We start from the raw sequence: 27,442 nt of genomic DNA, 5'->3' as shown, positions 1-27,442 counted from the left end.
GGGAGGATGAGGGAGTGGAGTTCCTGTTGCTGGCCAGCCTCAAGTTTCTGTTTTGTTGGTTTTTTTTTCATTTTCCAGAGTTTCTCTGTGTAGCCTTGGCTGTCCTGTAGAGCCTCTGTATAGCCGTCTGGTCTTGAACTCAGAGATCCACCTGCCTCTGCCTCCTGAGCTCCGGGATTAAAGGCGTGCACCACCATTTGGATGCATTTTCCATTTTAACTAAGCCTGAGTTTTGTTCAGGGATCCATGTCCCTTTATAGAACCCGTATGCTTCTGTCCCATGAATAGTTTTATTTACTAAAAAAAGATAACCCTGTTTAGACCTAACTGGTCCAAGGTGAGTGTTGTTCTAGTTGACTGTTCATTACTGTAGAAAATCCTGGAGGTGGCCAACTTATAATTGCAAAAAGTCTGTTGAGCTCACAGTTTATAGATTCAAAGGCCTGCCACCTACACAGGGTCACTTCTGGTGAGGGCAGTAGATGGCAATGGTGAGAACATGTTGAAAAGAAAGGTCTCTATGGGAGAGAAGCGATAGCCAGGGGATCATTGTTCCTACAGTGGCACAAGGATCTCCCCCTAGGCCATACCTTCCAAAGATGGCACCTTGTACCAATGGGGTGGCCCTTGGCATCAAGGTGTGAACATGGACCATGGGGAAAACTATATGTATTTTTAATTTCATTTTATTTTTAATTACAATGTATTTCCAACATTCCCCACTTCTTCTCCAACCCCTCCCAGCTCCTTCATGCTCTCTCTCTCTCTCTCTCCCTCTCTCTCAAATCCATTCCTTCTTTTCGTTTATTACTGTTATGTAACAATATAATATATAGATACAACCCTTCCGTATTGCTCATATGTATGTTTTAGGGCTGACCTTGGTATTGGGTACACAGTTAGAGAACCCAACCCTGGGAAGACTGATTCTCTCTCAGCTGTCATTAATTGCCTGTAGCTCTCGGTCCAAAACCCTGTGAAAGAGGAGGCCCATATTCAAATATAGAAGATGTGTACACCAGTCTATAAGGACAGAGCAGAGACTTCCGGAGAAGCCCAGTCCCACAATTGCACTTTTCTTTTGGTGGAGCTTGGCTTGCGTTGGGCTGTAACTGCTGCAGCCCATGAGAGAAGCAATATACAGGGAGCCTGAAGGAGTCATTGGGAAGGATCTGGCTCCTCCTACCTCCAGCCTCCAAGTGATGCTCTAGGACCCTGATTATTTAAATTATGTTTTAAAACGCTCGTCACTGGAAATCTCTGTTGCTTCGGCAGTAGCGGAGAGTGTGTGTAGAGTGAACACCGTACTGACCGAGACCCCTCAAATAGCAAGTGTTCTAATAAGATGCGGGTTTAAAACTCAAAAGTAATCCCAATCAGAATGTGTGAAATCAGGCATGCTGGCATCACGGCATAGCTAGACACCATCAGTTCCTCGGGAGCACGGGTCAAACTTCAGGTACCATAAGCTACATTAACTCTCAGTAACTGAATTAAGCACAGTTTTGCTGTTTTGCCCATAGATGTTTTTTATCATCATCATTTATCACCAATTACTTTGCTCCTTTTTTTTTTTTAGTTTGTTCAAATGCATCCCTGTTGCATGAGCTGTTTCTCCAGTGTCCAGTCTGTCTACAAGGCTTGCACGAGTGGCTCTGTCAAAACCACATCAAGAACTCAGCACCATGGGAGTCTCAGAATGTAGCTGTCAGGTTTTCAGACCCTGGGATAAGAACCAGAAAGGAGAGTAGACATGAGCTGGCAGTCAGTAGTGGGTACTGCACATGGCTGGCAAGGCAAGTTGGAAGCAGTGACAGACTGGAAAGCATGTGCCAGTGAGTTACAGACAAAAGCTGTCCATGGTACGGCTGCAAGTTACAGGCAGGAACGGTAGGACCAAATCCATTTTTATAAGCGCTAGACACACCGTGTAGCCCGTTCTCCTAAAATAAAATGAAAACACGATGGGATATAATTTTAGGTAAATGTCGTGCTACCAAAGCCATGCAAAAAAATAATTCTTTAAAGCTTCATCATCATCATCATTGTCATCATGTTTTAATAATTTTTATGGTAACTCTCTTTCAGTCCACTGTTTTGAAGATATGCCTTTGAGACAGTCATACAGCATAGATATGTCATGTATGGCTTCTGTCTCTAGTAAGCTATGTTAAGTTCGTTTTAGAGGGCTTTGGGGAATTAATTCATTGCTTCTCAGAGTAGCCTCTCATAAAATGCTGTGAAAATGTTTTCATATTCTAGCCAGCTTCTAAGTTAAATGCACTTGCTAACTTAAGGCTGTAATGTTGTACTGAAGTGGGAACTGCTAGGCTAGGGAGATGGCTCAGTGGGTAGTGTTGGGTGTGCAAGCCGAGTCCAAATCCCCGGCATCCACATAAAAGCTGCGAATAACAGGGTACACCTGCAACTCCAGAGCTGGGGTAGGGGATGGCAGGGACCATGGAGGCTGAGACACCCGCTCCCCCGACAATATTGTAGGAGATGATAGAGGAAGACACCAGAGACCTCTGCCCATCCCACAATTTATCCCAGACAAACTGCTTACTTTTACCACTTTTTCTTCAGAGCACTTGTTTCTAAGAGTCGTTGAAATGAAAGGTTACCACTGGACTACATGTAACAATGGATTTAGATGTGGGAGAATGGAAACCATTTTAGTTTTTGGTATGGTTTCTTAAATCTGGAAACATTCAGGCCAGAAAAAAAAACACAGAATCAATCCTACCTTAACACCAAAACAAATTAACCACCAGAACTCCTCTGTTACATATGAAATATTAAGTACTTCAGTGGTCATCTGGGGATGTGGACATCCTGAACAACGGAAGGATATTGTAACAGGATATTAAAAGTGTGGCTGCAGCGTCAGTCAAAACAGATGCTCTATTTCAAAGATGCTGAGCTCTGCAGAGTGATGAGGATTTTGCAAACATCCACCCCTTCTCCCGCCTAAAAACTTCTATTGAGTTCCCTCACTTTTCTAGGTTGTGAAACCTTGAGGAAGTGACCTAGTGAAAGTATCTGAATTCTACATCCCTGTCTGCCTCCCTCTTGCTTCCAGCTCTTCCTGTAACAGGAAGTGATTCTGGTAACTGACTCGCCTGGGGAGATGTTAGGCTGGGGTGGAGTTTAATTGGGCTTTCTGAGTCAAGAGAAAGGGCACTGGATGTGTGCTAAGGGGATACCAATAGCCTGCCTGCGGCTGGTTTAGGTGGACTGCAGAGAAACCAGAGGCTGTGGGAGCGGCAATGGCCGGAGGAAAATGCAACGCTTGTGTTACAGAGGTTCTCGGTCAAGCCTCCTGTGTGAACTGGCTCAAGTCTCAGCTGTGTGGACCAGGCTGTCCCACTTAATAGGACAGCAGAGCTGGCACCTGGGCGCCATGGACAACACCCTCTGAGTCTAGAGAGTTGGGTGGAACCCAGGCTTTGGAGCACTGAGAAAAAGCCTTTAACCTTATGGGTACCAGGGGTTGAGAAGGTGGTCTCACCTTTGACCTTTTGACTGCTGTATGGAATTTCAGCTCCAAACTTCCAGTTGGACTTTAGATACAAGGCCAACAGAATGCTTCCATGCTCCTAACCTCTTCCCCCAACCCCAGCTTTCAGATCAGACTGATTCTGTTTGTGTGCGCACACATTCGAGAACTACAGGGAGGTCTCAGTGAAAAGATTCGAGCCTCCATGTGGCTATTGTAGCTGCTGTTAGCAGTCTTATAATAAACTGCAGAAAAGAACTCACCGGGGTCTGAGACGGCTCAGTAGGCAAAGGTAGTTGCCACTGAATCTGACCAACTGATTTGATCCCTGGGACTCACAATGTAGGGGTGAACTGACTCTTCCAAGTTGTCACCTCCCCTCCACCCACATGCCATCAAACACACACACACACACACACACACACACACACACACACACACACACACACACACGGTTTAAAAGCAATATAACACACATGCCTTACTAAATACATTTATTTCCATGGCTACTTTATAAAGCTTAGTACTTTTCTAAAAGGAAAGATTGGTTTACATGTAGTAGCGTTACAAGTAGATGGCCATAGATAATACAGCCACTAGGAAAGAGCAGAGCCCAAGCCCCATGACAACGAAGAAGCGACAAGCAGCAATGAAGTCAACACCTACGTAAGTCTAGCAGTGCAACAAGAGAAGCAGGAAGCAGCTTCACATCACAGCCGCTTAAGTCCAAAAATAGCACCTTGCATCGAGCAATGTAAACTTCGTAGGTAGGTTCAAGTATAAGTTATATCCCCAGCTCTTGTACCGGAATGCAAGGGTTTTGGAAACCCCGGACGGCACGGTTTGAGGTAGCACGCCCCCTCAGTGCTGACTCAAAGCCCATGCCCTCCCTTATTTCTTCTTGCACTAAATGAGAAGCCACTGCTTCTCTGTCTCAGGCACTCAGGTCTAGCCATAAAGCTTCAGAGACCGGTCTTCTGGCAGAGTCAGAAGCCACGGCGAGTGGGACCCTAATCCAGAAGTTAACTTTCGTTTCCCATGGGTGGAATTGCTTGACGCCTCCCAAGAATCATAAATTCTCTGAGGTTAATAATGGTCAATTCACAGGGTAACTGAGTATAATAAGAAGGGATAGCAAAAGGTTAAAGATAAATGAAGGCTATCCAGGAACGAGAGAAGACAGGTCTGTGTCTATGGGGAGATGTGCATTTCTTGACGGAAATGCTTTGTGGAAGTCCCTATGCTCCAGGGATCTTAAAAGCAAGCAGTGCATAGGAGACTCACTTGCTGCACGTCTGATACACTCCTGGAAAGGGGGTCACTTTCATGTTCCAGCAAGGGACCAGCAGTGTGGCTTCAGAGTCATAGACAGCATGCAATTTTTACCTAACTCAAGAAAAAAAAATTTAAAAAAGGAACAATACCTTTTTTTTCAACTTTATAAGCTTAGTGTTGATGAAGAATTTGATGAAGTAGCGAATGTGTTAAACAGGCTTTACCTATCTCAAGTTTCCCAAAGCTAGTGTTGGGTGTAGTGAGGCTAAAAGCATCCTGTAGTTAATATAAAGCTACTCTGATCGGACTCCCAGAGTCTCTTAAATTAATATTTTTTATCCTTTTATATAGTATTTCACAGGGTACAAAAATACAAAGGGGAAAAATAGCCTTATATTAAGACTAGAGTCTAAGAAGTTTAAATAGAAGACAGACTAAAATAGAGGAGAAAAGGAAGTAGAAGAGACAAGCGTGTGGTAACTTCAGTGTAGAACACGGGGAACCCTAGAGCAATGCGGCTCACAGAGGGCCTTGTGCACTTTGCAGAACAACTATTAGAACAACCAACACCGTGCTCACTGTGCTGGTTCTGGGAGGACCACGGGATGTATGAATGAACACTGTTAGAAATGGACAGAATGCCCGTTCTCCTCTGGACACAGGGAAATGTGGAAAGGAAAAAAGAAGATAATTGTCTATCGCTCTGTCTCCCTCTCATTGTGCTTCATAATTCAACCAAAACTCTTATCCAGGTTCCCACGGCCTCCGTTCCGCAATGTCGTCCTGATTTGTCTTATAAACGGCAGCCGTGAGAAGGCACACACCCTGGCACGCTACAGAGAACATTTAAATTAGGATACACGGGTGCAGAGTGAAGGGAGATGAGCACAAGGAGGATTTGTTTTGTTTTAAACAAATGGCAAGACCTCGTTCATCGTTGCTGGAGGAACAGTCACAAGGCACCTAGACTTCAGTTTTCGTTCCCACACCTCCAGATGCATCAGCACAGTTCATTAATGGCTAGGTGTAGCATTCACAGTTATTTTGGTCTTGACATTTATCACGTATATACATTTATCCACATTATTAATAAGCTGTAGAGTAAGTGCAGGGCAAATCATAACAACAACAATAACAACAAAAGTATAAACATTCAAGTCGCAATACCCTGAAAATGTTAGGATGATGTTGTAAACTTTGTGCAGTAAAGTCCCGTTGCAGGGACAGAATAAATAATACCGTAGGATTCCTCACTGAAGACGGCTTCCCGGAGCCTAAGGAAGCGGTAGCACGTTTAGGCTGCAGAGACAGTTCTCACTACAGACTTGCTCAGGGCAGGTGGAAAGGCTTAGACACCAAACCTTACCCTGGTTAAGTGCTAGGCAACTCCCCCTTCAGAAAAACCACAGCAGTCACAGAGCAATACCACGGTGACACCGCACACAGCCTGGACGCTAGGTGGTATTAAATGCATAATTAGTAATAATTACTTCCAGGAAAACAGATGACTCATGATATCGGGAAGTTAGCAGAACCAGTGGATTCGAGCGTGAGAGCAAGGACACCAGTTGAGGACTGGGGTGGCCCGTGTTCCACTTAGGACATTTGTCTGGGACACAGGGAATGTCAGGTACTGAAGCCACCCCACCCACTGAAGATTCAGGTTAGTCAGGCCCGCTGCTAGAGATTTCTAGTCTCCTCTGGGCTGAGCTAGTGTTCCGGGATTGGTTCCTTTCTCTTCTAAAGGCCGGATCACCGAGGCTGCCAGGAGTCTTGAAGAACGTCTCCCGATGTCTCCGTTGGATGCTCTTGGGAGTCGCTGGTGCAGGGGACTAAACAGGAGAAGCAGAAAGCAAATGATGTTTCGTGGTCCAAGATGGGAGTCTTTTCCTGCCGGGTGTCACTAAGCTGTCTGTCCCCTCATCTATCAGCCAACCCTTAGTGCAATGCCGAGTATCTTGGGTACAGGAAAACAGCCTACCAAGATGATACAGGTGTGGTCGAGGTCTAGAGGCCAGGGTCAGGGCCAGAGCCCCTGCCATCACTAGTTCTGTGATACTGGACAAATTATTCCACCTTGGTGTCCGTCCATTTCTGCATCCCCATCAGGGATGAGTAACAACTTCACAGGGCTAGAAGGATTATGTGAGAAAATTCTGGTGTTTTAGGAGATGCAAAGCAAACATGTGTGTTTGTGGTCCTTCCTGCTAGCATCCATCCTCTCTATGTGCCCTGAAATGGACGGGAGCAGGATGCTGCTAATGTTCTAGCTCCTACACTGTCCAGACTGGGGCCCATAACCAGTAATCACAAGGCGCTGATGGGAAGGATGCCCACACCATGACCGAATTCACAAAGTGAGCAAACTCAGGCCAGATAAAGACCTATGTCAAGGGGGCTCAGCTCAACGCTAGGCAGAGACCTCTAGGGGACTAGAGACCAAGTGTGTTAGTCAATAGTCTTTCCCAGGGAAGAGCTTCCAAACTGCCTATCCTGAAATTATATACACAAGTAGCATTATAGGAACTGAGCAAATTTTACACACACACACACACACACACACACACACACACACACACACAGAGAGAGGAATATATAACATATATGTAACAACTATTAAAGAAATAGAGGCCATGGATCTAAGAATGTGGGGTACGTGGGCATATGAGAAAGGTTGAGGGAGGAAGGATGGTAAATAATGTAATTATAATTTTATTTCAAAAAATTAAAAAAAAAACAACCAAAAAACCCACAACCCCAGGAGGGACAGGAGGTGGGCACAGTGTCCCACTACTAGCTGAGGAGCTACTGGCAGCTGACTGGACCGGGAAAGAGAAAGGCAGCGTTCTTTAATGTGACACTAGCTGTACTGACCACACTTTGGAGCAGGCCCCGTGTCCAGGAGTGGCTGGCCCAATACACACTGGACCGAGTGGGCTTAGAAAGACTGAGAAAGAAAACAGCGTTGGACGGGGAGGGAGGGAAAGATCTGGGAAGAGTTAGAGAAGATGAATAGAATCAAAATACACTGTCTGAAATTCTTATAGATTCAGTAAAATCATTATTTTTCCAAAGTGTACGTTCAGGTAAGGGATCCAGACAAATGGCGGTGCATTTGCTTATGTGGGGCCCTAGGTTTGATTCCCAGCACTGCAAAACCAAAACCAAACCAAACTGTGTCTAAAAATGAATGTGACAATCTATGTTTGCAGCAAACTTTCGAGCCTCTGAATAATGACTGAAGAGTTTCGGCCAAACAGAACGCCGTTTTTGGGGTGAGTAATTAGTGAACACTGTCTTATAAGAACTTTAAACAGATTTTTTTTTTACTGCAGGACTACAAAAAGAACCCCACAGACAAGTGCAGAAGTGATTATGTGGGCACCAATTGTCTGTGTGTTTTATGAGTGTGTGTGTAACCTCGGCTCCCAGGGGGAGTTTTAAGAAACAGTGGGTGCTGAGAAGAACACGGAGATCTGAGAGAGCAGTATTACAGCCGTGCAGTTAAATTCAGGATGGTCTTCTTAAACACCAGATCAGGGAGGCAGTCTGAGTATGAAGACCTCCTATAACAATGCCCACACGGTTCCTTCTGCTGCTGGGAAGGATGCTGTTGAAAAGATTTGTCTTAAAGCATGACTTCTCTTGCCTTGGAGCCCAGTGCTTTGTGGAGTAAATAGTTAACGCCAGGTTCACACTGAAGTGTGAGCCAGGAGGACCCTGATGTAATACTTCTCCATATCGGTAAAGTGGCTGAGTGGAAAGTGAACTGTATGTAGGCATACCCCGTCACAGAACAGCGGGGTCATGCGTCTTACCTGTTCTGCCTTCACCATGGACACTGGATGTCTCATGTAACCAGGGGACTCCGGGTGGATGACACCATGTGAGCCTGGCATCACTGGATTCGGGTTTAGTGGGGGCTGACACCGAAGCTGAGGATCTGCGGAAGGGAGGGTGGATGACTTTGGATTGACCATGGCTGCTGGACTGATGAGAAGATGGGAGGCCGATGCCAGGGTGGACAAGCCGAAGTTCATGGGTCCGGTGTTTGGGAGAGTGCCGGGAGCTGAAGAGATGGGCCCGGGTATTGCGGGAGAATAGAGAACTGGAAAGGGGCCCAATCCTGGAGACGGTAAGAACATGCAAGGCACACCGAAGGACGGCATCGCAGCCGATGATGGTGCCACCGCATGGGGGGTTTGACCGCCCGGTAAGAGCATGTTAAAACCATTTAAACCTGAAAGAGAAGGAGAACAAGATGAAAACCACAATACGGGGCTCCATGCACGGTTACATCTCATGGCTCCCCCAGTGGAGTCCATGATGCATCAGTGACTGAGGGCACCTCCTCCCTGGAGATGGCGAACACTCTTGCTGTGCTCCTGCAGCTGCTGCGGCTACATCACAGAGGGGACAAAACTGCATGTCAGCATTTACCTGCAGGGTCTTTCCCTGTGTGGTCCTAGCTGCCCTGAGACTCACTCTGTAGACCAGCGGTGGTTTGAACAGATGTGGTCCACATACAGTCTTGAGATTGAACGCTTGTCCCACAGGGAGTGGCACTATTAGGAGGTGTGGCCTTGTTGGAGGAAATGTGTCACTGCGGGGTCGGGCTTTGAGGTCTCCTATGCCCCAGCCGTGCCTAGTATAACACAGTCTCCTGCTGCCTGCGTACTGAGGTGCAGAACTGTGGACTTCTCCAGCACCATGTCTGCCTGCTTGCTGCCAAGCATCTCTCTGTGCTAATGGACTAAACCTCTCAAACTGTAAGCCAGCCCCAAATCATTTTTTTTTTTCATAAATAAGAGTTGTTCTGGTTACATTGTCCCTTCACAGCAATAAAACGCTAGCTAAGGCTGGCCTTGACTCGCAGCGATCTGCCTGTCTCTGCCTCTCAAGTGCTGGGATAAAAGGGTGGGTGTGTTGCACCACCAGGCTGCATGCAGGGTCTTGAGGTCAATGCCTGTGGAGAATTCTTTTTATTTCACTTTTTCTCTGTGGCTGTGTGCATCCGTGTGGGAACGCAGACACACAAAGACATAAGAGAAACACTTTGAATGCTGTGTCCTCACCTTCCACAGTGAGTCAGGGGCTCCTGTTCTTAATGCTGGGCTGTGCATAATCACTGACACACTCAAACTAGCATCCTGAACCAGCAACAGATTCGCTTGAATCAGTCAAACAATAACCCTTAAAATGTGCAGTTTCTACATCAAATAAAGTGCAATGCGCAAAAAAATACAATAACAAAAAAACCCCCACAAACAACAAAATAAAAAACAAAAAACCAAACTAAACCAACAAAAAAAAAAAAACTAACCCAAATAAAACAAACAAAACCCAAAAACCTCACCATCTACCCCATGCATTTTATCTCCTCCGTAGTTGGTGAATGGAGACCGGCAACCTCACCCTTCACTTACAGAGGCTTTGAGTGAAGCAGGTATAATAAATACATCAAGAAACTTCTCTCTCTGGTCAAGTGATGCTGGCAAAGATGACAGCCCAGTGCACAGTGTGAGGAACGCCTCGGGAACCCCTTACCTGCGGGAGACTGAACATACAGATACTGCAGCAGGGAGGGGTCTTTGGTGATCTCGTTGTCGTTGGAAGACTTTTCAGTGTCTGGATTTCTTGATGGGTTTCCACATTCAGAAGCAATGAAGCCATTTGGGACAGCCCTTCCGGAAGCGTCTTCTGCAGCAGGGAGCTGACCCTTGACACAGGCATCTTCCAGGGGTGTAGCTCTCCCATTTCCCGTGGTCACAGGAAAGGCGAGGTCTGTGGAATTTGAGGGTTTCTAAGGACAACCAAACCAGAAAGCAGAAAAGCCAAGTAAAAATTCCAGTAATCAATTTTAGAAGAGTTTTCTTAAATTATCTACCGCACAGACAAGAGAACAGCCGTGTGTCATTTGGATTCATGGCTCAGTTGTTTTGATTCTATTTATAGGTACAGTAGAGAACGGGTGTACATGTATGTGTAGGCTTATGACACCTAAATATAGACATGATGGAGATTCTGGTGATGCCAATTTGGCCATGGCATTCGGACTATGAAGGAGAAGCCCCTGTGCTGGTAACCCATTAGGAGCGTTGGGGCTGTAATCTCTCTCCTAGGGTTCTATTGCCGCCCCTGGGTCAATTTGTAACAATGAAAATACATGCTGCCTATCAGATAACGATTCATAACAGTAGCAAAATTACTGCTACAAAGTAGCAACAACAATAATTTTATGGCTGGGGGTCACAACATGAACTGTATTAAAGGGTCGGAACATTAGAAAGGCCAAGAATCACTGTTTTAGGGTCTTCTAAGAGATGTGAGCTAGCCCAGAGACGCCTTGGTGTCTGACACACGTGCTTGTCAAGGCTTGCATGTTTTTTTCTTCTCCTTCAGTTTATAAATAAACACTGAATTTACTTTTCCCTAAGTTTGTTCTTTGACAATTTCCCACTTGTACTCAATGTACCCTGGTTGCTCTGAGGCACCTCCCCGTGCTTGTCTCTCTCGCCACTGTTACCAAGCCTACCAGCTCCTTACACATCTGATCTGAAATGCTGGGCTGTATATAAAATCAGAAAAACCCATTCTGGCAAGAGGAAGGCAAAGTCATTATTTTTTTTTTTAAGTAATGAGACTATTAATTAATGGAGTGATTTCCATGCCATGTGCCTCTGACCTACCCAGACCCAATGGAAGTTCTGTGAGGAAAGCACTCTGGTGCCTCTCAGTCTCTTTTGGTCTTTTTGTTCTGTAGCTAAGGAACCAGGATCTCTGGGCGGTGAAGAGAGCCCAGTCTAGTCTCAGCCCTCACGAGGCAGCCACATTCCTGGCTCAGGACCCCACTGGTTCCAGGGCCTAAACGATTAATGTTTCCAAACTTTTTTTTGAGTTCATAAAGACTGAGAAGAAATATACAAATATGTTAGCAGTGACTGCTACTCTGACCTAACAGGCAAGCCTTTTTCTTCTATATATGTTTTTGGGGGGCATTTTATAAGTGTGACTTTTTTCCTAAGTAAAAATCATCTTTCTTATAATATTATTTTATGGCGAGATTATTTTGGGAAAGCCAGTCTAGTGCTTCATGAAATATATGAGGGACACATGAAAATATAGTCCTATTCCAGACTATACCTCTTGGGAACATGTGACCTCATCAAACTCAGAGCTGGCACCAGATACATTCACTCACACTCCCTTACCTTGGGCATAACTAGGGATAAGGGGCTGTCTTCAAATTCCCGACTTTGCCTTTTCACAGCAGGCTCATCATCCTCCAGAGGATTCCTCTCCTCACACAGGCGCTTCTGAGCAGTGGGTGCCAGGGACAGGTCAGCTGGGACATCGGAGCCACTACCATCCTCCTCTGACCTTGACTCTGGGGACAGTGCCTCCTGCACACTCCCGTATAGCATGAAGAGTGACGTGGAGGGCACGTATACCAGGGGCTGGCTGGCAAGCAGAGCTGACTTTAAGGTCTCCGCATCCGAGGCTGCAGAAGGAACGGGGACACCTACTTGTCCGTTTAGACCATTCTGTGCGGAGAAGGCCTGCAAATCTGTTTGCGCGACAGAAAATACTGGCTGGGCTAAAGGCTTAACACAGTATTCGGAGTCAACAGGGAGGGTAGGGTCCAAGACACTTGCTGGAGGTGCAGCTCTCTTATTGACAAAGGCTTCCCCCCTGAAATAAAAGGATACGATGAGCATCACCAAGTCTCCAAGCACTGCCACAGTTCCTGATTCTAAGCTTTTCAAGCCAGAAGTGACCCAAGACTGCTTAGATGATGTTCAAATGCCCTCCCTTGTCACACAGAGGAGGACCGGGAGACTGTAGTGGGTGGCTAGGGATGACATGAGGTGCCAATGTGCAAGAGATGTTGGGGCTCTCAGGTGGCTGACACTGGTTCTTCCACAGCTATTGGTTTTGAATTAGATTAACATCTGGTAAGCGGAGGATGTGGATTTCTGTGGGCTGCGCAGATCAGGCACACTTTACCCAGGGTCGGTTTTGCAAAGATGAGTTGTTCTCTTCAACTACAGCCTCCCTAGGCAGGAACTGAGCTCTGAAAGTCACCAGGCTGCAGCAAGTCCATCTACCACTAACGTGTTCGCCAGTCTTGGCTGTCAACCCCTCCCTCTCTACCAGAAAGCTCACCATGACCCGATCCTTTATGCCATCGAATGCCTCTGACTACTAAGTCACCGTCTTTCAGTCCGTCGTTGTCTTTCTGTGTTTAGCTGACACGGCTCAGATCTGCGCCATGGTGGACGGGAGCCGTCTCTGCTTCCTACCCTAACTACTAACCTCGGCCAGGAGGATCTTCTTACGGAACCCACATTAGTCCTTACTGTGTGTCTGATACATACAAACCCTCTTGAATGTCAACACTTTGCCAGTTGGAGCCTTACTCAGACACTTCCCTTGTATTTATATTTTTTGAGAGACTTTTAACATTATTGTTATACGTGTGTGTGAGTACAGGTATCATGGTGCGCGTGTGAAGGTCAGAGGGCAACTTCTGGGAACTGGGGGCTGAACTTGGGTCATCAGACTTGGTGATAATTGCCTTTATCCTCACGATGCCCACTGAAATGCTTCTTACTAATGATATTTCTTTTAACTCTCCTATCTGGACAAACGGCAGCCACACTAATGAGCATTCTGTCTCTCCTGAGCCCCGCTGCACGCATGGCCTGTTTCTTCCTACATGCCTGCCGTTAAATATCTCATCCCCTCTTTAGTGCTCTATGACCCTAAGATGCCTTCGAAATCGCATCCCACATTTAACTCAGAGGGGGGTCCGATCAGCTACCCCGGTGAGCTATGTGAACCTGGACCACTTACTCAACGTCTCGGGATTCTAGTGTCTTTTCTCTCTAATGAGGATAAGTATCCCCGCCTCTGAGAAGACTGCAGGTATAGAGGGTAATAAACATGGAGGCTGCTGGAAAAGCACCTGGTGTTTACTAGATAACTGAGCTACGGTGATGAGAAGAACTTGTGAGTTCTCAGTGTATTGGTCTCTTCCATTTTGCTTCCTTTAGCTACCGTAGCTGGGGTGGGGTGGGGGACAGTTTTCAGGCATTTGTGTCCTATTATCTCTGGGTTGGGCACACAGGGAAAGATGTATCACTCCATAAGAAGAGTGGCTTAAAAAAATCCATTTTTGGATTTGATCAACATCAATATGGCCAAAATTAACACCAAGAAATAGAAGAGAACACACTCTGGGTTCATGAAGACTACTTACTGCGAACTGTCTTCTACTTTCTGTCTGTAGATGGCGGCCAGACTCCCAATTTCCAGGGAATAGGCTGGCCCTGGAAGGGAATGTGAAGGTCAGCAAATAGACAGAGCCTTACATGCGCGGATGCACACAACAGAGACCATTCCTCGCGGCTCAGGGATTATGACGGCTACCCCACATTTGTTCTGGTTTTGTTTCAAAAAGGGTAATTGCCAGACGTCAGCTGTTAATGACGATTCCAGGTCTCATTAAGAATACGCAAGAAAGCGAAACAAGTCTTGTTTCCCAAGTCATAAACATCTGTGACATATCGAGGAGGCCAAGCATACCAAGCCAATTGATCAAGGCTGACTGGATCAATTTCAGGCGTGGGGCTATGCTCGCACACTGTGAAGTCAGCATGTCTTTTGCAGCCAATAATGGTTTGACTTCAGGCAAGTGAAAAATTGGTGGTTAAAAAAAAAAATGGCCTGGTCCAGAGAGATAATTTGAAAATGCCTGCATATTGCTAAGGCTACTCCTCCATGGCAACCAAGGGACTCGAAGGGGCAGATACCTTGTTTTCCTCCCTGTGGGCTGCTGGGCTCGGAGTTCACTTTTCTCTGTATCTTCTCAGATGTCTGAACCGTGTTAAAGGAACCGTACCGCGCCAGCCTCTCTTTTGCACACACTCGAATCTGACCATATGTTTCCTTCTTCAGTTCCGGTAAGACAGATGCAGAGACGTCCAAGAGTTCTTCATCTAGAGAGAGAGAGAGAGAGAGAGAGAGAGAGAGAGAGAGAGAGAGAGAGAGCACTGCAGAGCTGCTACACAGCCACAACCTTTGGTCATTCTCATCTCTCTAAGGGACGCTTCCAGGGCGCTGGAGAGATGCTCAGTGGTTAGGGGCCCTGGCTGCTTTTCCAGGTTCTGTTCCCACATGGCAGCTCACAATTGTCTGTAACTCTAGGTTCAGGGGACCTGACACCCCCACACAGACATTCATGCATCACTGCATATAAAACAAAGATAAATAAATTTAAGAAAGAGATGGCTTTGAACTTAAAATTGAAATAGTTATCCTATTTAAAAAAAAATTAATGAGCTATCTCAAACCCTCATTTCTTTCCATGTACTAGAAAAAGGAAAGCAGCTAACTATAAAATGAAAGTGAACCCATATGTATCCTAAAATTATTCTAACTGCAACCAAAGTGGGGCAAGATGTTCTTCAACCCAAATTAGAACAGACCTGGCATTTTGATGCTCCGTTAGGGCCCAACAGCAAAGGAAACCCGACCGTGTTCAGCTCCACACACGTATTTTGAGATTCACTTTTAAGATGAATCGAGATCAGCCTCTTGCTGAAGCATTGCATAAACGAGTCTCAATTCCCTACTCTGCCTTTTCCTTTCTTTCTGACACAGGTAGAGGCCTGGTTACCAAGTGACCAAAGCACTAAGGCCAGCAGCCCTCAGGGCTGAAGCTGGGCATGGAGACCATTTAATGCTTCCGGGTGCCAGTGCGAAGTCAAGCTGGAAAGTTCTATAACTTGGGCAGCCATCCCTGGGGTCCGGATCGTCATTCCCGCCTTGGCTGTTTATTCTTATAAAGCGCAAAGCGCACATATTTTAATTATAAGTCTGATTTAACACGCTGAAGAGTCCAGCTGGCCTTTCAGAAGTGCACTTTCATCTCATACAGCTTTGAAACCGAATGAGAAAGAAATCTTTACGGCTTTCGCTTTCCCATAACAAAAGCCCAAATACACGTTCCTTTTATAAAATCAGAAAATAAAACAAAAGAACAAAAAAATAGGTCAAGCCAGTCTCACGGACCATATTGGCCTGCTCTCCTCAATCAAATAAACCCGAGCAGAAACAGATACACTGTGGCTTTTAGGATCTGGGAGGACAGCGACCCCTTAAAGCAGAAATAAAACCAGGCGAGCTTTGCCTGCCCTAACTGAACTGCCCGGAGGATGTTTCTAGGTTGGGGTGAAGGAACCTGATAGTTTCCCGGAGCCGAGGGCGCAGCTGGGAGAACTAATGCATTATGGCATGTGGAGTTCACAGGGCACGGCTGAAGAGGACAAACATGAGACAGAATGCCTGGGGCCTGGGAAGGGCTCCTAAGGTGCTCAGTGTGGTGTGAGAAGTCAGAACAGTATGTGAGGTCAGGGAAGGAAGCACTGGGAAGGGAGAGCCTCCTGTAGCTCACACAGGGCAGGCAGAGTAGGAAAATCTCACCACACGGCGGGGGGAGGAGGGCATTGTTGACTAAATGTTACTGCCTCAGCAGCGGGAAAGGGGTCGAGTCTCCTGTTCACACATGCTGCATTTTCTCTCTTTATCTGATGACAGACAGGTTGATACCAGTTCGGCTGTTGTGAACAGTGCTGGAACCTTGAGTGCAGGTCTCTCCTCAGCACACTGGTCTCAGTCCCGATGGCTACTAGTGGGACTGGTGGACGACCGGTAGCTTCGTCTCTCACTTCTGAGGGACCCCCGTGTTTCGTTCCACTATGGCTTAGACTACTTGGCAATCCTTGTAATGATAAGGATTCCTCTTTCTCCATATCCAAAGAGTGTGTATTTGGTCTTTTGGATATATAGTCATTTAACTTGAGCGAGACATTTCCCTGTGGCTTTGACTTCCATTTCCCATGTGACTAAAGGATGCTCAGACAGATAACTGTTTTGTTTTTTTACTCATCCCTCAGACCTGTTGTTTGAATTTTATAGTCTGGAAATTATTTCCTTGCCAGAGAGTTAACAACGATCTCCTCCCATTCTGTAGAATGCTTCTTCACTGTTTGCTGTATCGAGGTTTTTTTGGTTTGTCATACTCTTATTTTCCAATGTTATTTATTGACTATGCTTTTAGGATTGTACTAAATTAATGCCCTAAAGCATTTTACCTGTTGTTTTTCTAGAAGAATCATGGCTTAACAGCACACTTTTTGTGTGTCTATGTGTGTGTGTGTATGAGATGGGGCTCCAGAGTCTTTGTTAGCATTTTCTTGGCACCATTTATTGAAGAGACTCTTGTCACTTTTGTCAAAAATTAGTTGGCTGTAAACAGGACTTACTTCTTGGTCTGCTATTCTGCTATGCTGATTAGCAAGCAGAGCTGTTCTGTTTGGATGTTCTAGCTCTCGGCTCTAGCATGTTCTGGAGTCAAGGACTACCATCCTGTCTGGGTCTGTACTCTGCAGTAAGGCTCTGAAGTTTAATATTGTAACACTTCTGGTTTGCTGGTTTTGGCTCAGAATTTTTTTTTCATTTTTTTTTTTTGGTGTCTATGTAGTCCTGCCACCCTTGAATTTAATATGTAGACCAAGCTGGCCTAGAACTCACAAAGATCCACTTGTCTCTGTTTCCCAAGTACTGGGATTACAATTTTGAGAAGTTGTGGTCCATTCCCTTCACCGGGATGCAGTTTCTGTTGTAGATAATCCACCCTTTTGTGAAATTTGCTTGTAGGCATTTTATTTGTGGCGAATAGGATTGCTTCCCTGACTTCCTTCTTGTTACCGTTGTGGGCAAACATAACCCATCTTTGTCTGTTGGTCTGTATTCTGCAATCTATCTGAATCCACTTGTTGCTTCTAACAGGTTTGGTGGTGTCTAGTTTTTTTCTCTACATAAAGTCATGCTGCTTGGAAATTGGCCATTTCACTATTCCTTTCTTTCCAACTTATGTCTGTCCTGATGGTCTTAAGACTTCCAGTGCTATGCCGGGCAAGAATGGTGGAAGATTTGAGACGGTAGCTAACATTTCTCTTTACTTCTGTTCAGCTTTTCTCTGGCTTTTACTTGTCTCATTAAGCTGTTTATTTGAAACTTGTTTTTGCTAAATACAAGCATGTAATTGTTATAAACCCCCTTCTTGTTACTTCTGCTTCGTCCCACAGATTTTCATATTGTACTTAATTTCCATTTTTTTCAGTTTAAATATCCCTTTTGATCTTTTCATTGATGGAATATCAAGGGAGTATTGTCTAATTTCAATGCATTTGTACAACTTACAAAGTTCTTTTGTTGGCTTCTAGTTTGATTCCTTTGTGGTCAAAGACACTATATCAATTTATTAGATATTTATTAATTTATTTATATTGTTGAGCCTTGCTTTGTGGTGTGGCACGTGACCTTAGAGAAGGTTTCTCATATTGATGCAAACGTGTACTTTACAGTTGTCAGATGAAATGTGCGCTGAGTGTCTGTCTGCCTGATTACTCTAACAGAGTTTCGTTTGGATGTTTTTTCATCAATACTGAAAATCCGGCTGACCCACCCATTGCACTGAGGTCTCCACTGTTCATTCATTTCTTGAAAGACAGTCTCTCTCTGTAGCCCTGGCTGGCCTGAAACCGACCTTGCAGACCAGGGTAGCTTCAAACTCACAGAGATCATCTGTTTTTGCCTCTGAAATGCGGGGCTAGCTAAATGCCACCTGAAATTACTGTTGCCTCGCCACCCATCTCTCCCTTGAAATCTAACAATGTTGGCTTTCTGTACTTGGGTACTTTAGTACTGGGTGTATACATAAACATTGACTTTTCTGGTTGGATTGATCCTTTAATGATTAAACACCCATTGGGTCTTTTTCCATTTGTACAAAGCTCATTTTATCTGATGTAAAGATGCAGCTACTCCTCCTTTCAGTGCCCATCTGCATGGCCTCTTTCTCCTCTTCTTTGTTCTTCATTGTGTAGGTGAAGAGACCTGCATCTTGATAGGGGGTGTCATCCGTGTGCATCCCCTGTCATCGCTGACAAGACATACGTTGATCAATCTGTTCATTATCTGGTTGTTCTGAGCATCTTCCTCTCTTCCTCTCTTATTTCTACGTCAATAAGGTTGGACTCTGTCTTTTGTGGAACTATTCTGCTAGCATGTTTTATTTTCTCGTGGTATAGTTATCCTTTTGCTCCTAGTGTTAAGACTGCTTTAGTCATTTCAAAGTTATCCTTATTTTACAATTGTGTGTGTGTGTGTGTGTGTGTATGTGTGTATGTATGTGTATATGTATGTGTATGTGTGTGAGTGTATGTATGTGTGTATGTGTATGTATGTGTATGTGTGTGTGTATGTATGTGTGTATGTGTGTGTGTATGTATGTGTGTGTATGTGTGTGAGTGTATGTATGTGTATATGTATGTGTATGTGTGTATGTATGTGTATGTGTGTGTGTGTGTGTGTGTGTGTGTGTGTGTGTGTGTGTGTTTCTATGGCAGCAAGCGTCTTTACCTGCTGAGTCACCTCACCGGCCTGAGGATTTTCTTACAAGTCTACAAGGCTGTTCCGGTGGGGGTAAATTTAATCAGGTTTTGCTTTGTCTTAGGAAAGATTTTAGCCTCATTTCTCAAGGATTACTCTCCCGGAGACTGTGTTCTCTGCTAACATTTTCCCCCTTTATTGTGTATGCGATTGGTCATTGGCATTCAGGTAGGGGAGTGTACCTGAGAGCATGGCTGCCAGAAGGCACTGGACCCCTTGGAGCTGGGGTTAAAGGTGTTTGCTGTGGAGGTGTGGGTATCCCAAATGGTTCTCACAGACATGCAGCAAGCGCTCTTATCCACTGAGTTTTTAGGACGTCCACTCTCTGGCGGCATTCTCCCCCAGTTTAAGGCCATGGTAGAGAGGTGGGCTGGTCCAGTGAGAATGCCACTTGTGTGCTTTTGGATCTAATAATGACACGCCGGAGGGGCGGGCGCTTCTGTTGTCGGGTCTCTTAGATTTTGTGCGTGTGCCTGAGTGCTTCTTGAGATTGGATTTCTCCATCGTTCCCAAGACTTGAGAACTTCACAGCACTTTCTACAGCAGTGTTGGATCCCCGGACCCTTCCCTTCTGAGTAACGCCATATGAATGCTTGCTTACTTCTACTTGGGTAAGTCTCAAAGGCATGAAGTTCTTCTCTCTTCATTTTTCTTTGTATTTAACCTGCCTGTTCAAAGGATGTCAAGTTCAGAATTTTTCTGTGTAATCTATTCTGTTGCCCAGCCTCTTGACTTTTTTTTTAATTGTTACTTGGCTCAAAGATTCTCTTTGGTTTTTACTTGACCTTCTGATCCTTGCTAAGTTCCTTACATGCACAATCTAGTTTCCCAATTCCATTGAATTGTCCGTATACTTTCATAGCTCATTAAATTTCTTGGAATTATACTTTTGAATTCTGTCAGGTAATTAAGTTCCTTCTCTTTGTAGTCTATTGCTGAATTTACTATGCGGTTCCATTACATTTAAAAAATGTTCCTTGTGTGTTGACTTGGATGTCTGTCCAGCTGGCGGAACCACTGACTACCAGTTTTACAGGGTGGTTTTTACAGTAAGGCTTTTTCCTGGCAACATGTCCAATGGCGGACAGGCTGTTCAGCTGAGGCTCCGGGCAGATGTTTTAGTCATGCACCTTCTTCAGTTGTAATCAACATTTGCAACATACGTGGGTGTCTTAGAGGTTCACGCTGCAGGACATGTAGAACACACTGCCAGCTGAGAAGTGGCTATCTCAGGGGAAGTGTGTTTGCTGGCAGCTCTGCAGTGGATCTGGATGTGGGATGCCCGTCCATTCTGTTACAGAGGCAATGCTGTCCCGAGAGTCCAGATGAGTGCTCGAGAACATGCTCAGGAGCAAGGTGCCTGCTAATATTTGAGCGCTGCAAACAAGTGGAACTTGTCGGGGCTCCTGTGCATGTCTGAGGGATGCATGGGTGAATTCTCAGGCTTCTGGAAGCTAATATACTCAAGGCCAGCTGTCTGGCAAGTTCCTGGTCTGAAAATAGGTGGGTAAGGGTCCAGACTGCTTCGTAGAGCTTCCTTGGGAGGAAACTGAGAGGAGTTTGTCTAGTTGCTACTTGAGGCCAGAAGTAGGGCCACAGAACTGGTTTCCAGAAGTCTGAGTGGATTGGTGGCTGCTTTTAAGGTCATGGAGGGGTGGGCCACTCTTTCCAGCGGGGCCTCTGTAGGTCAAACTTCCCAAAGATTTCCTAGTACTGTGCCACTGTGGGCCTCAGCCACCAGCTGGTTGCTGGGATGCTGGTTCTAGCTAGGGCGGGCTGACATGAATGGTCAGGTGGTTCTGGGGCAACAGGAAGTTAGGAAGAGCCACCGGTTACACAGGGACCGCTGTAAACTGAGCAGCTACTCAGGGTGCGTTGCCCAAGGAACTTCTTGAGATGAGGAGGGCTGCCAGGCTGGTTCACAAGGCTGAGCTGGCTCAATTACTTAGGAACAACATCCTGGCCACATGAACCGAATTTCAAGATGGTGGGCTCTTTCCTAGGCCTTGCAGGTATCTTGCAAGTGGTCCTCACGCTCATTCTCCCTTGATCAGCAGTTCTCAACTTGTGGGTCTGGACCCCTTCGGGTCAGTTGTGACAAAGAAAATACATCTTGTGTATCGGGCATCTATGTTACGATTCGTAACAATAGCAGAATTAAAGTTATGAAGTAGCAATGAAAATCACTCTATGGGTGGTAACTACAACTTGAGGGTGTCTAGAGTGAGTCATCTTGCTGTTGTCCCTCTAGGGAGCCATTTTAAGTAGCAGAGTCACTGACAAAAAAGTACAGGTATGTGACACATGACACTAAAGACTGTGAAGCTGAAACAAGAAGCCTTCCTTGTTCAACCACATCTAGGAATGAGTCTACTGGAACGACCCCCTTTGTTGTTGTTTTGCATATATGCAAATTACCACGAAGGCCACAAACACTCATTTTTGAATGATAAATAAATTTCAATGGCATGTGGATTTACACAGATGGAATCCATAAGTGATGGAGATCAACTTAACGTAATTCACTTACAATCCAAGAATTATACACGCAGACCCTGAGTGTGTGTCCTAGAAGCAGAGCATCTAGGGACGAGCTGGCAGGGAGTGAATGAAGGGAGGACCACTTGTGAGGAAGCTACCTTCATTATTTAACCCAGTTACATGCTCAAAACTTATTAAACTCTGTGCTACTTATTGCACCCTAGTGATACTCCAATAAAATTAAAAAGAAAACACCCACATACAATAAACTGTGCTAATGGCGAGAGGGAAGAGGGAGACAGTTATGTGAGAACCTTAAGGGGTGAGGAAGATATTAAGGACTTTCTAAGAGAGGTCACTGGGTTGATGATATTATCAGTAATGGAGCTAGAGAACACAGAAGAAGTAATATAGGTTACTGAAGGATAGGGAACGTTCAGTTCACCATTCCTGACCTGATTCTAAGTCATCCTCACTGAACCGGAACAGGGTTCCAGCAGCTGTGGTCTCATAGGCTGTGCAGGAATCTGAACCCCTTGGCTTCTTGTCAGAACCTCACGTCTTTACTGATCTGAATGGCTCAATGGCATCACCACACTGCAGTCTTTCTCCTCTGAAACCTCTCTGCTCAAAGACTCCTTGTCGCTTCTATTATAGCGAGGATGAATTCTTGGCTTGCCTTTAGAGGCCGTCCTAAAGTGTGTTCCCAGCTCATTGTATGTGACCTCATTGTCTACCCTATGTTCTCTACGTAAATCAGGATGGGAAATCTCCCCAATGTGGACCAGATTGATCCCTAAATATGCTATTCTTCAAATTTACCAAAATCCAGTCCAACTGATCTTAATTTATATGATCTGAATTGCTACAGAGCCAGTACCACCCTCCTAGAACTCGACTGCTTTCTAACTTCCAAACTGGTGCTAATTCTGTGCCTTTGACAAAAGTTTGTTATCCAAGTTCAGCGGGTGACACAAAAGACGGATCTGCCCTCGGGTGTGTAGGGCAAGGGTAATACGAATACCGTTTCTATGCTGCAGCTGTCCACGGCAGGTGCTCTTTACTCTACGTGACCGGGAAAACATTACGGGGTTGGTATTTGAGCCAGATATCGGGTAGGACAACATATCCACGTGTCACGGGATGCTTGGGTCAGGTGTAGCGTTTATGTAATGTAGCACTGCTCCCATACGACTGCATTACCTAGTGACCTTTCGGATGTGGGTAGACTCCATATTTACATAAGGATGAAAGTGCTTAGTGCCACATAGCCCAGAATGCATGCCGACTATTTTAAACGCAAGGGAGAAGGTTTCACAGGTGAAGGTACTGAAGCAGGACAATGATGACGCCTTCTATTTTATGTGTGCATGGACTACCCTGCAGAGCTTAAATCTCTCATGACATGTGGAACAGTGCTGGCCTGCAGTCCACTCAGTAGTTATACTTGGTTTTTCTTTCTTCTTCTTCTTCTTCTTTTTTTTATAATCTAGACTCTAATGTTATCAGGGATGTAGAGAGCTAGCTATATCTTTTATAAATCCTATTTATGTGACACAAATTTATGCCACTAATGCCAACACTGAAAGGGTAAAATGACCCTTTCTTACAGGCTTGTTGTATCCAGGTAGCAGAGCCACACGTGAAGCTCCTTTCACAGAAGACCCAGCCTCCAATGGCCTAGATATTAACTGTGCAATAAGCACAAGGTAATATCTTTGATTATAGTTTAGCAAAATTATGGTGTATTTAACCTTTTAACTAAATTACATAAAAGGTAGTCACTATGTCCTCGCTAGACTTAGAAGCTACTTGCCTTATGTCATGCTAGTTTTGAATAATTGATTGTAGCCTTTTCATGTTATTTGGGATTTCCCCATAAAAACGATGGTTTCTTTTGCCTATGTGGAAATAACCCAGGTTCAGAAGTGTCACTTCAGACCTTCAGTCCTAAACTTTCAGGGAAAAGTTCCAGAACCTAATAAAAACCCGTATAAATAGGAAGATTTTTAACAGTTACAGAAACCCATGTTCTAAGCTTCTAGTGTTTTCCTTTCTGATGTGTATGTGGCAACCTGCACCTGTGTTTTCTGGAGAGTAATTACTGTTATAAGAATGAGGTCACTAGTCTAACATCCCATGTGACACAGAGAATGGGAAAAGGACATACGGGAAGTCCTTACCAATGGAGCTGAAGTCCACGGGCCCGATCCATTTGAAGGCTGGTTTGCGGCCTCGCTCTTCTGTCACGTGAACTTTCTTTATCAGAGCCAAGCTGGTCAGCACATTGGCTATGTCATAGAGCCTCCGTACCTTTGCTTGAAGATATAAAACACAACTACGGTCATGCCACGTGTAATGCCGTCACATTTTAATTTATGTGACAGGGACCATCCCCTGGCTACCACATAAACCTTCTGGGGGACAGGTAGTATGAGATTAGTGGCTCTGTCATGATGCCACTCAAGATCTTTGTACCTGATGCCTCTGCAGACACACAAGACGTAGGGAGAGGGCAATGTGTCCTTCCCCTCCCACAACTTTGCATCTCAAGAATCCTCTGCTGATAAGCAGGGGGCTCCATAATAGCAAAACTACGGGGGACACAGGCTACAACTGAAGGCTTAGTGACTGTAACTCTGGTATGTGGGCAGCAAACGCTTGTCCTGTGTGTCCCCCAGCCCAAGGTAGTGGCACCTGCCCTGTGAAAATGACAGGGATTCCCCGGGGAACCAGTGAAGCCACACTCCTGGGTACACAGAATGCCCAAGGTTCAAGGTCATGACGTACAGTTGTGAAAAACAACAGCTGCCCACCTAAAACCCTAGCCAAGCGGGAGACGTCTGAGGGGCATCTGAACGCATTCTGGAGAAACCACTGGGAACTGCATGTATGAAAGTGGGAGACATGGAAAGACAGAGAAGGCGTGTTAAAAAAAAGCAGGACAAGACAGTGTGCCTACTTTTCTACTCAAGATATGAATAAAGGGTCAGATGTCCACTTGACGGCAGGGCCTGCCAGGGCTGGACTTAATCTTAGCATCTCATCCACAGGGTGGTTATTTTTCCAGCAAAAACCAAAAGGCAATTGGAGAGTTCACCTTGGCACGGACCCTTCAGGAACGCTCTCGGGAAGGAAGTTTCGTGGGTAGGACACCGAGACTCTCTCCTTTCTAAGAGCAGCCCTGTACCCTCCCAGACCCCAACCCTGAGCATTCCTCTCCTGCTTACCTGTAGACAACTTTCATCTCCACCCTTCAGAGAAGTAGGCGGGGGATGGGGAAGAAAGGGGAAAGAACACTCAGACAGTCTGCTTGGATGTAGTGTCAGCATAGAGAAATGCACAGCCATCACACCCTCCCTGGCCTGGGCTCTCGGGTGCATTCTGCCTCCTTGTCCATTGTAATCTCAGGGGGTGGGGGGCTTCTGACTTGGGTTTGGCTGGGTTGTATTATATGATTGACCTCTAAAAGCACAGAAGGCTTTTATGAGCACAAGGAATACATTTCTCCAATACCAGCACCATCAATAAAAACCCTCTCTGTACACATTTATCTCAGAGGCGGGAAACAGCATCCGCAGTCTTCTCTCTTTGTTCTGATACGTGGATTAGGTGAAAGCTCTTACTTTTGAATTTACTGTGGTCCGGGGTATCTTGGCTTTCTTCTATGAGGATTTTGGCAGCTACATCCAGGGTAACAATCTTGGTTTTAGAGACGAGGAACAGCATGACAAACTTCTGGCTCATAATTCTTAGAGATTTATCTTTTCGACTGTTTGCAGATGCTAAAAAGGGGGAAAATATCACCGCAACATGAATTACCACAAGAAAGACTTTGCTACTAGTTTTCCAGAGCCACCTCGCCCTGCCAGCACATGCAAGGATCATCCAGGAATAGGCAGAAGCCTACTGGATGCACATCACAGAAATAAGCCCATAAAGAAATCGGAAGGATTTTCCTGCCTCTTGTAAAACGACTATGGAAGGCGCAGACTCCAAGATGGGGATTTTCTACTGCTTGTAACACTTCATACTTACATCACATGAGAGAAGCCTTAATGCAGACAGATGAAAGGAGAGGGCTAGGGCTCAGTTGTTCTTTCAAAAGAACTCCATTTGTGTGTATGGTTGATGCACTCACATGTGGAGGCCGGGGTCGACCTGTCGTATTTCAATTGCTTATCCGTCTTACTTTTTGAGACAGAGTCTCACAGAACCTGGAGCTCGCTGATACAGCTAGACCGGCAAGTCAGAGCCCCAGGGGTCCTCTTATCTACCTCTCCAGTGCTACAATCACAGATGGGCTCACACCATTGTGTGCTACTTTATTTGGGTACTGGGGACCTGGATTCAGGCCCTCGGCTATCTCCCTAGCCCAAGAACCTCATTTGTCTCTGTCATCACAGTGTCTAGAATGTACCCTGACACAGTAGGTGTCTGCCTTTACACAGAGAGGAAACTGATTATCAGCGTGTCTCTGTGGACGGCAGGTAGAGAATCCTGGTAGACGAGTGCCTCCTCTGGCTATATGGCTAAGTACTTCCTCATGGAGTAGGGCTAAAAGTCATGAAGCTCGAGAGCTAAAGAAAACCATTCTATTCTTCCTTCAGTGTCGAATACTGCAAGGCAGGGTGTCAGTGAGGCCTGGCATGTGCCATCCTCACAATGGGGAGGATGGGAGGCCGATGGGCACCAATGTTTATAACAAGAAGAAAAGACATGTTAAGTTGGGGTAAAGGAAGACAAAGGAAGATATATAGATATTTAAAAAAAAAAAAGCAAAACAAAACAAATGGTACCAAAGGCAAGCAGGGGTTGTCTGTCTTTCTTAATGGCTTCAGCTACTGAGACTGTTTCCCTTGGTAATTTACTCTAACAAGTAATTGAATAATATCTTTGAGAACATAATGTCTTTAGTGTGAAGTCTCAAAAGCAAGCGGTATATTTAGGGCTCACACATTCTAACCAGGAGAGAGGTCACATGTGAGGTGGAGAGGGCAGCCCGGCTGGGAGCCCTCTGATGTCATTTAGTAGACAGAATGAGAGAGTGCATCCCCGAGGGCTGTCACACTGACACCTCACGTCTTAGCCGTCAATTTCTTTAGAGGAGACCGTCCTCCCTTGGCCATTATTCACGAGTTTATAACAGACTCACAAGAGGGGTAGTCGGATTCAGAAAAATCGAGTAGGTGTTGATCTCGGGGATCTGGAGACCCATCTTTCCTGCGTTCTCCAAACCTATACTCCATCAGGTCCAGCTCCTTCTGCTGGAGGCAGGCCATCTGCTCCTCGTATTTCTGTTCCTCTCCCAGTCTCTGTAGGGTCCGCAGGGTTTTGGGAAGGCTGTGCCGACCATGCCAACCATACTGATTCTTAGCTACCCGGCTGACCAGATGCAGAGACTCCAGCACATTTACGATGTCATAGATGCGTCTCCTTTCCACACCTGTTTGCACAGAAGAAGCCAAAGACATCACGCAAATGAGCATTTCTGAGTACCAACTCCTGAAGGGCCTGGCACGTGTCTGACGTCCAAGTTAATGTGTAGCAGCTGTGGAGAATCCCTGAGTCCTTCTGAGGAAGATTCAAACAGACCTTGCTTGTTCTTCCTGGGAACCAACCTTCTAACATGTCTAAGGTAGCGTACCCTTGAGACGGCCACCTGTG

General features: G+C 45.5%; 1 protein-coding gene across 2 annotated transcripts in view; it reads right to left on the bottom strand.

Annotated features, from left to right (window-relative positions):
• Positions 1-3,976: 3,976 nt before the first annotated feature.
• The window catches only part of E2f7 (E2F transcription factor 7), a 42,175-nt gene continuing 18,709 nt past the window's right edge, over positions 3,977-27,442 (bottom strand). For both annotated transcript variants that reach the window (XM_006241321.4, NM_001108092.2), the window contains exons 5-13: positions 26,931-27,221; positions 25,402-25,560; positions 23,959-24,093; positions 14,590-14,775; positions 14,037-14,106; positions 11,986-12,466; positions 10,322-10,577; positions 8,593-9,014; positions 3,977-6,606 (exon numbers count right to left, since the gene is read on the bottom strand). In XM_006241321.4, coding sequence (XP_006241383.1) covers positions 6,439-6,606; positions 8,593-9,014; positions 10,322-10,577; positions 11,986-12,466; positions 14,037-14,106; positions 14,590-14,775; positions 23,959-24,093; positions 25,402-25,560; positions 26,931-27,221 — 2,168 coding nt within the window. In that variant the 3' untranslated portion in view covers positions 3,977-6,438. The remainder of the gene's footprint in view (positions 6,607-8,592; positions 9,015-10,321; positions 10,578-11,985; positions 12,467-14,036; positions 14,107-14,589; positions 14,776-23,958; positions 24,094-25,401; positions 25,561-26,930; positions 27,222-27,442) is intronic.

This window comes from Rattus norvegicus, chromosome 7 (assembly GCF_036323735.1).
Source record: "Rattus norvegicus strain BN/NHsdMcwi chromosome 7, GRCr8, whole genome shotgun sequence".
Classification (NCBI taxonomy): domain Eukaryota; kingdom Metazoa; phylum Chordata; class Mammalia; order Rodentia; family Muridae; genus Rattus; species Rattus norvegicus.
This window is presented reverse-complemented; position numbering and strand designations above follow the sequence as displayed.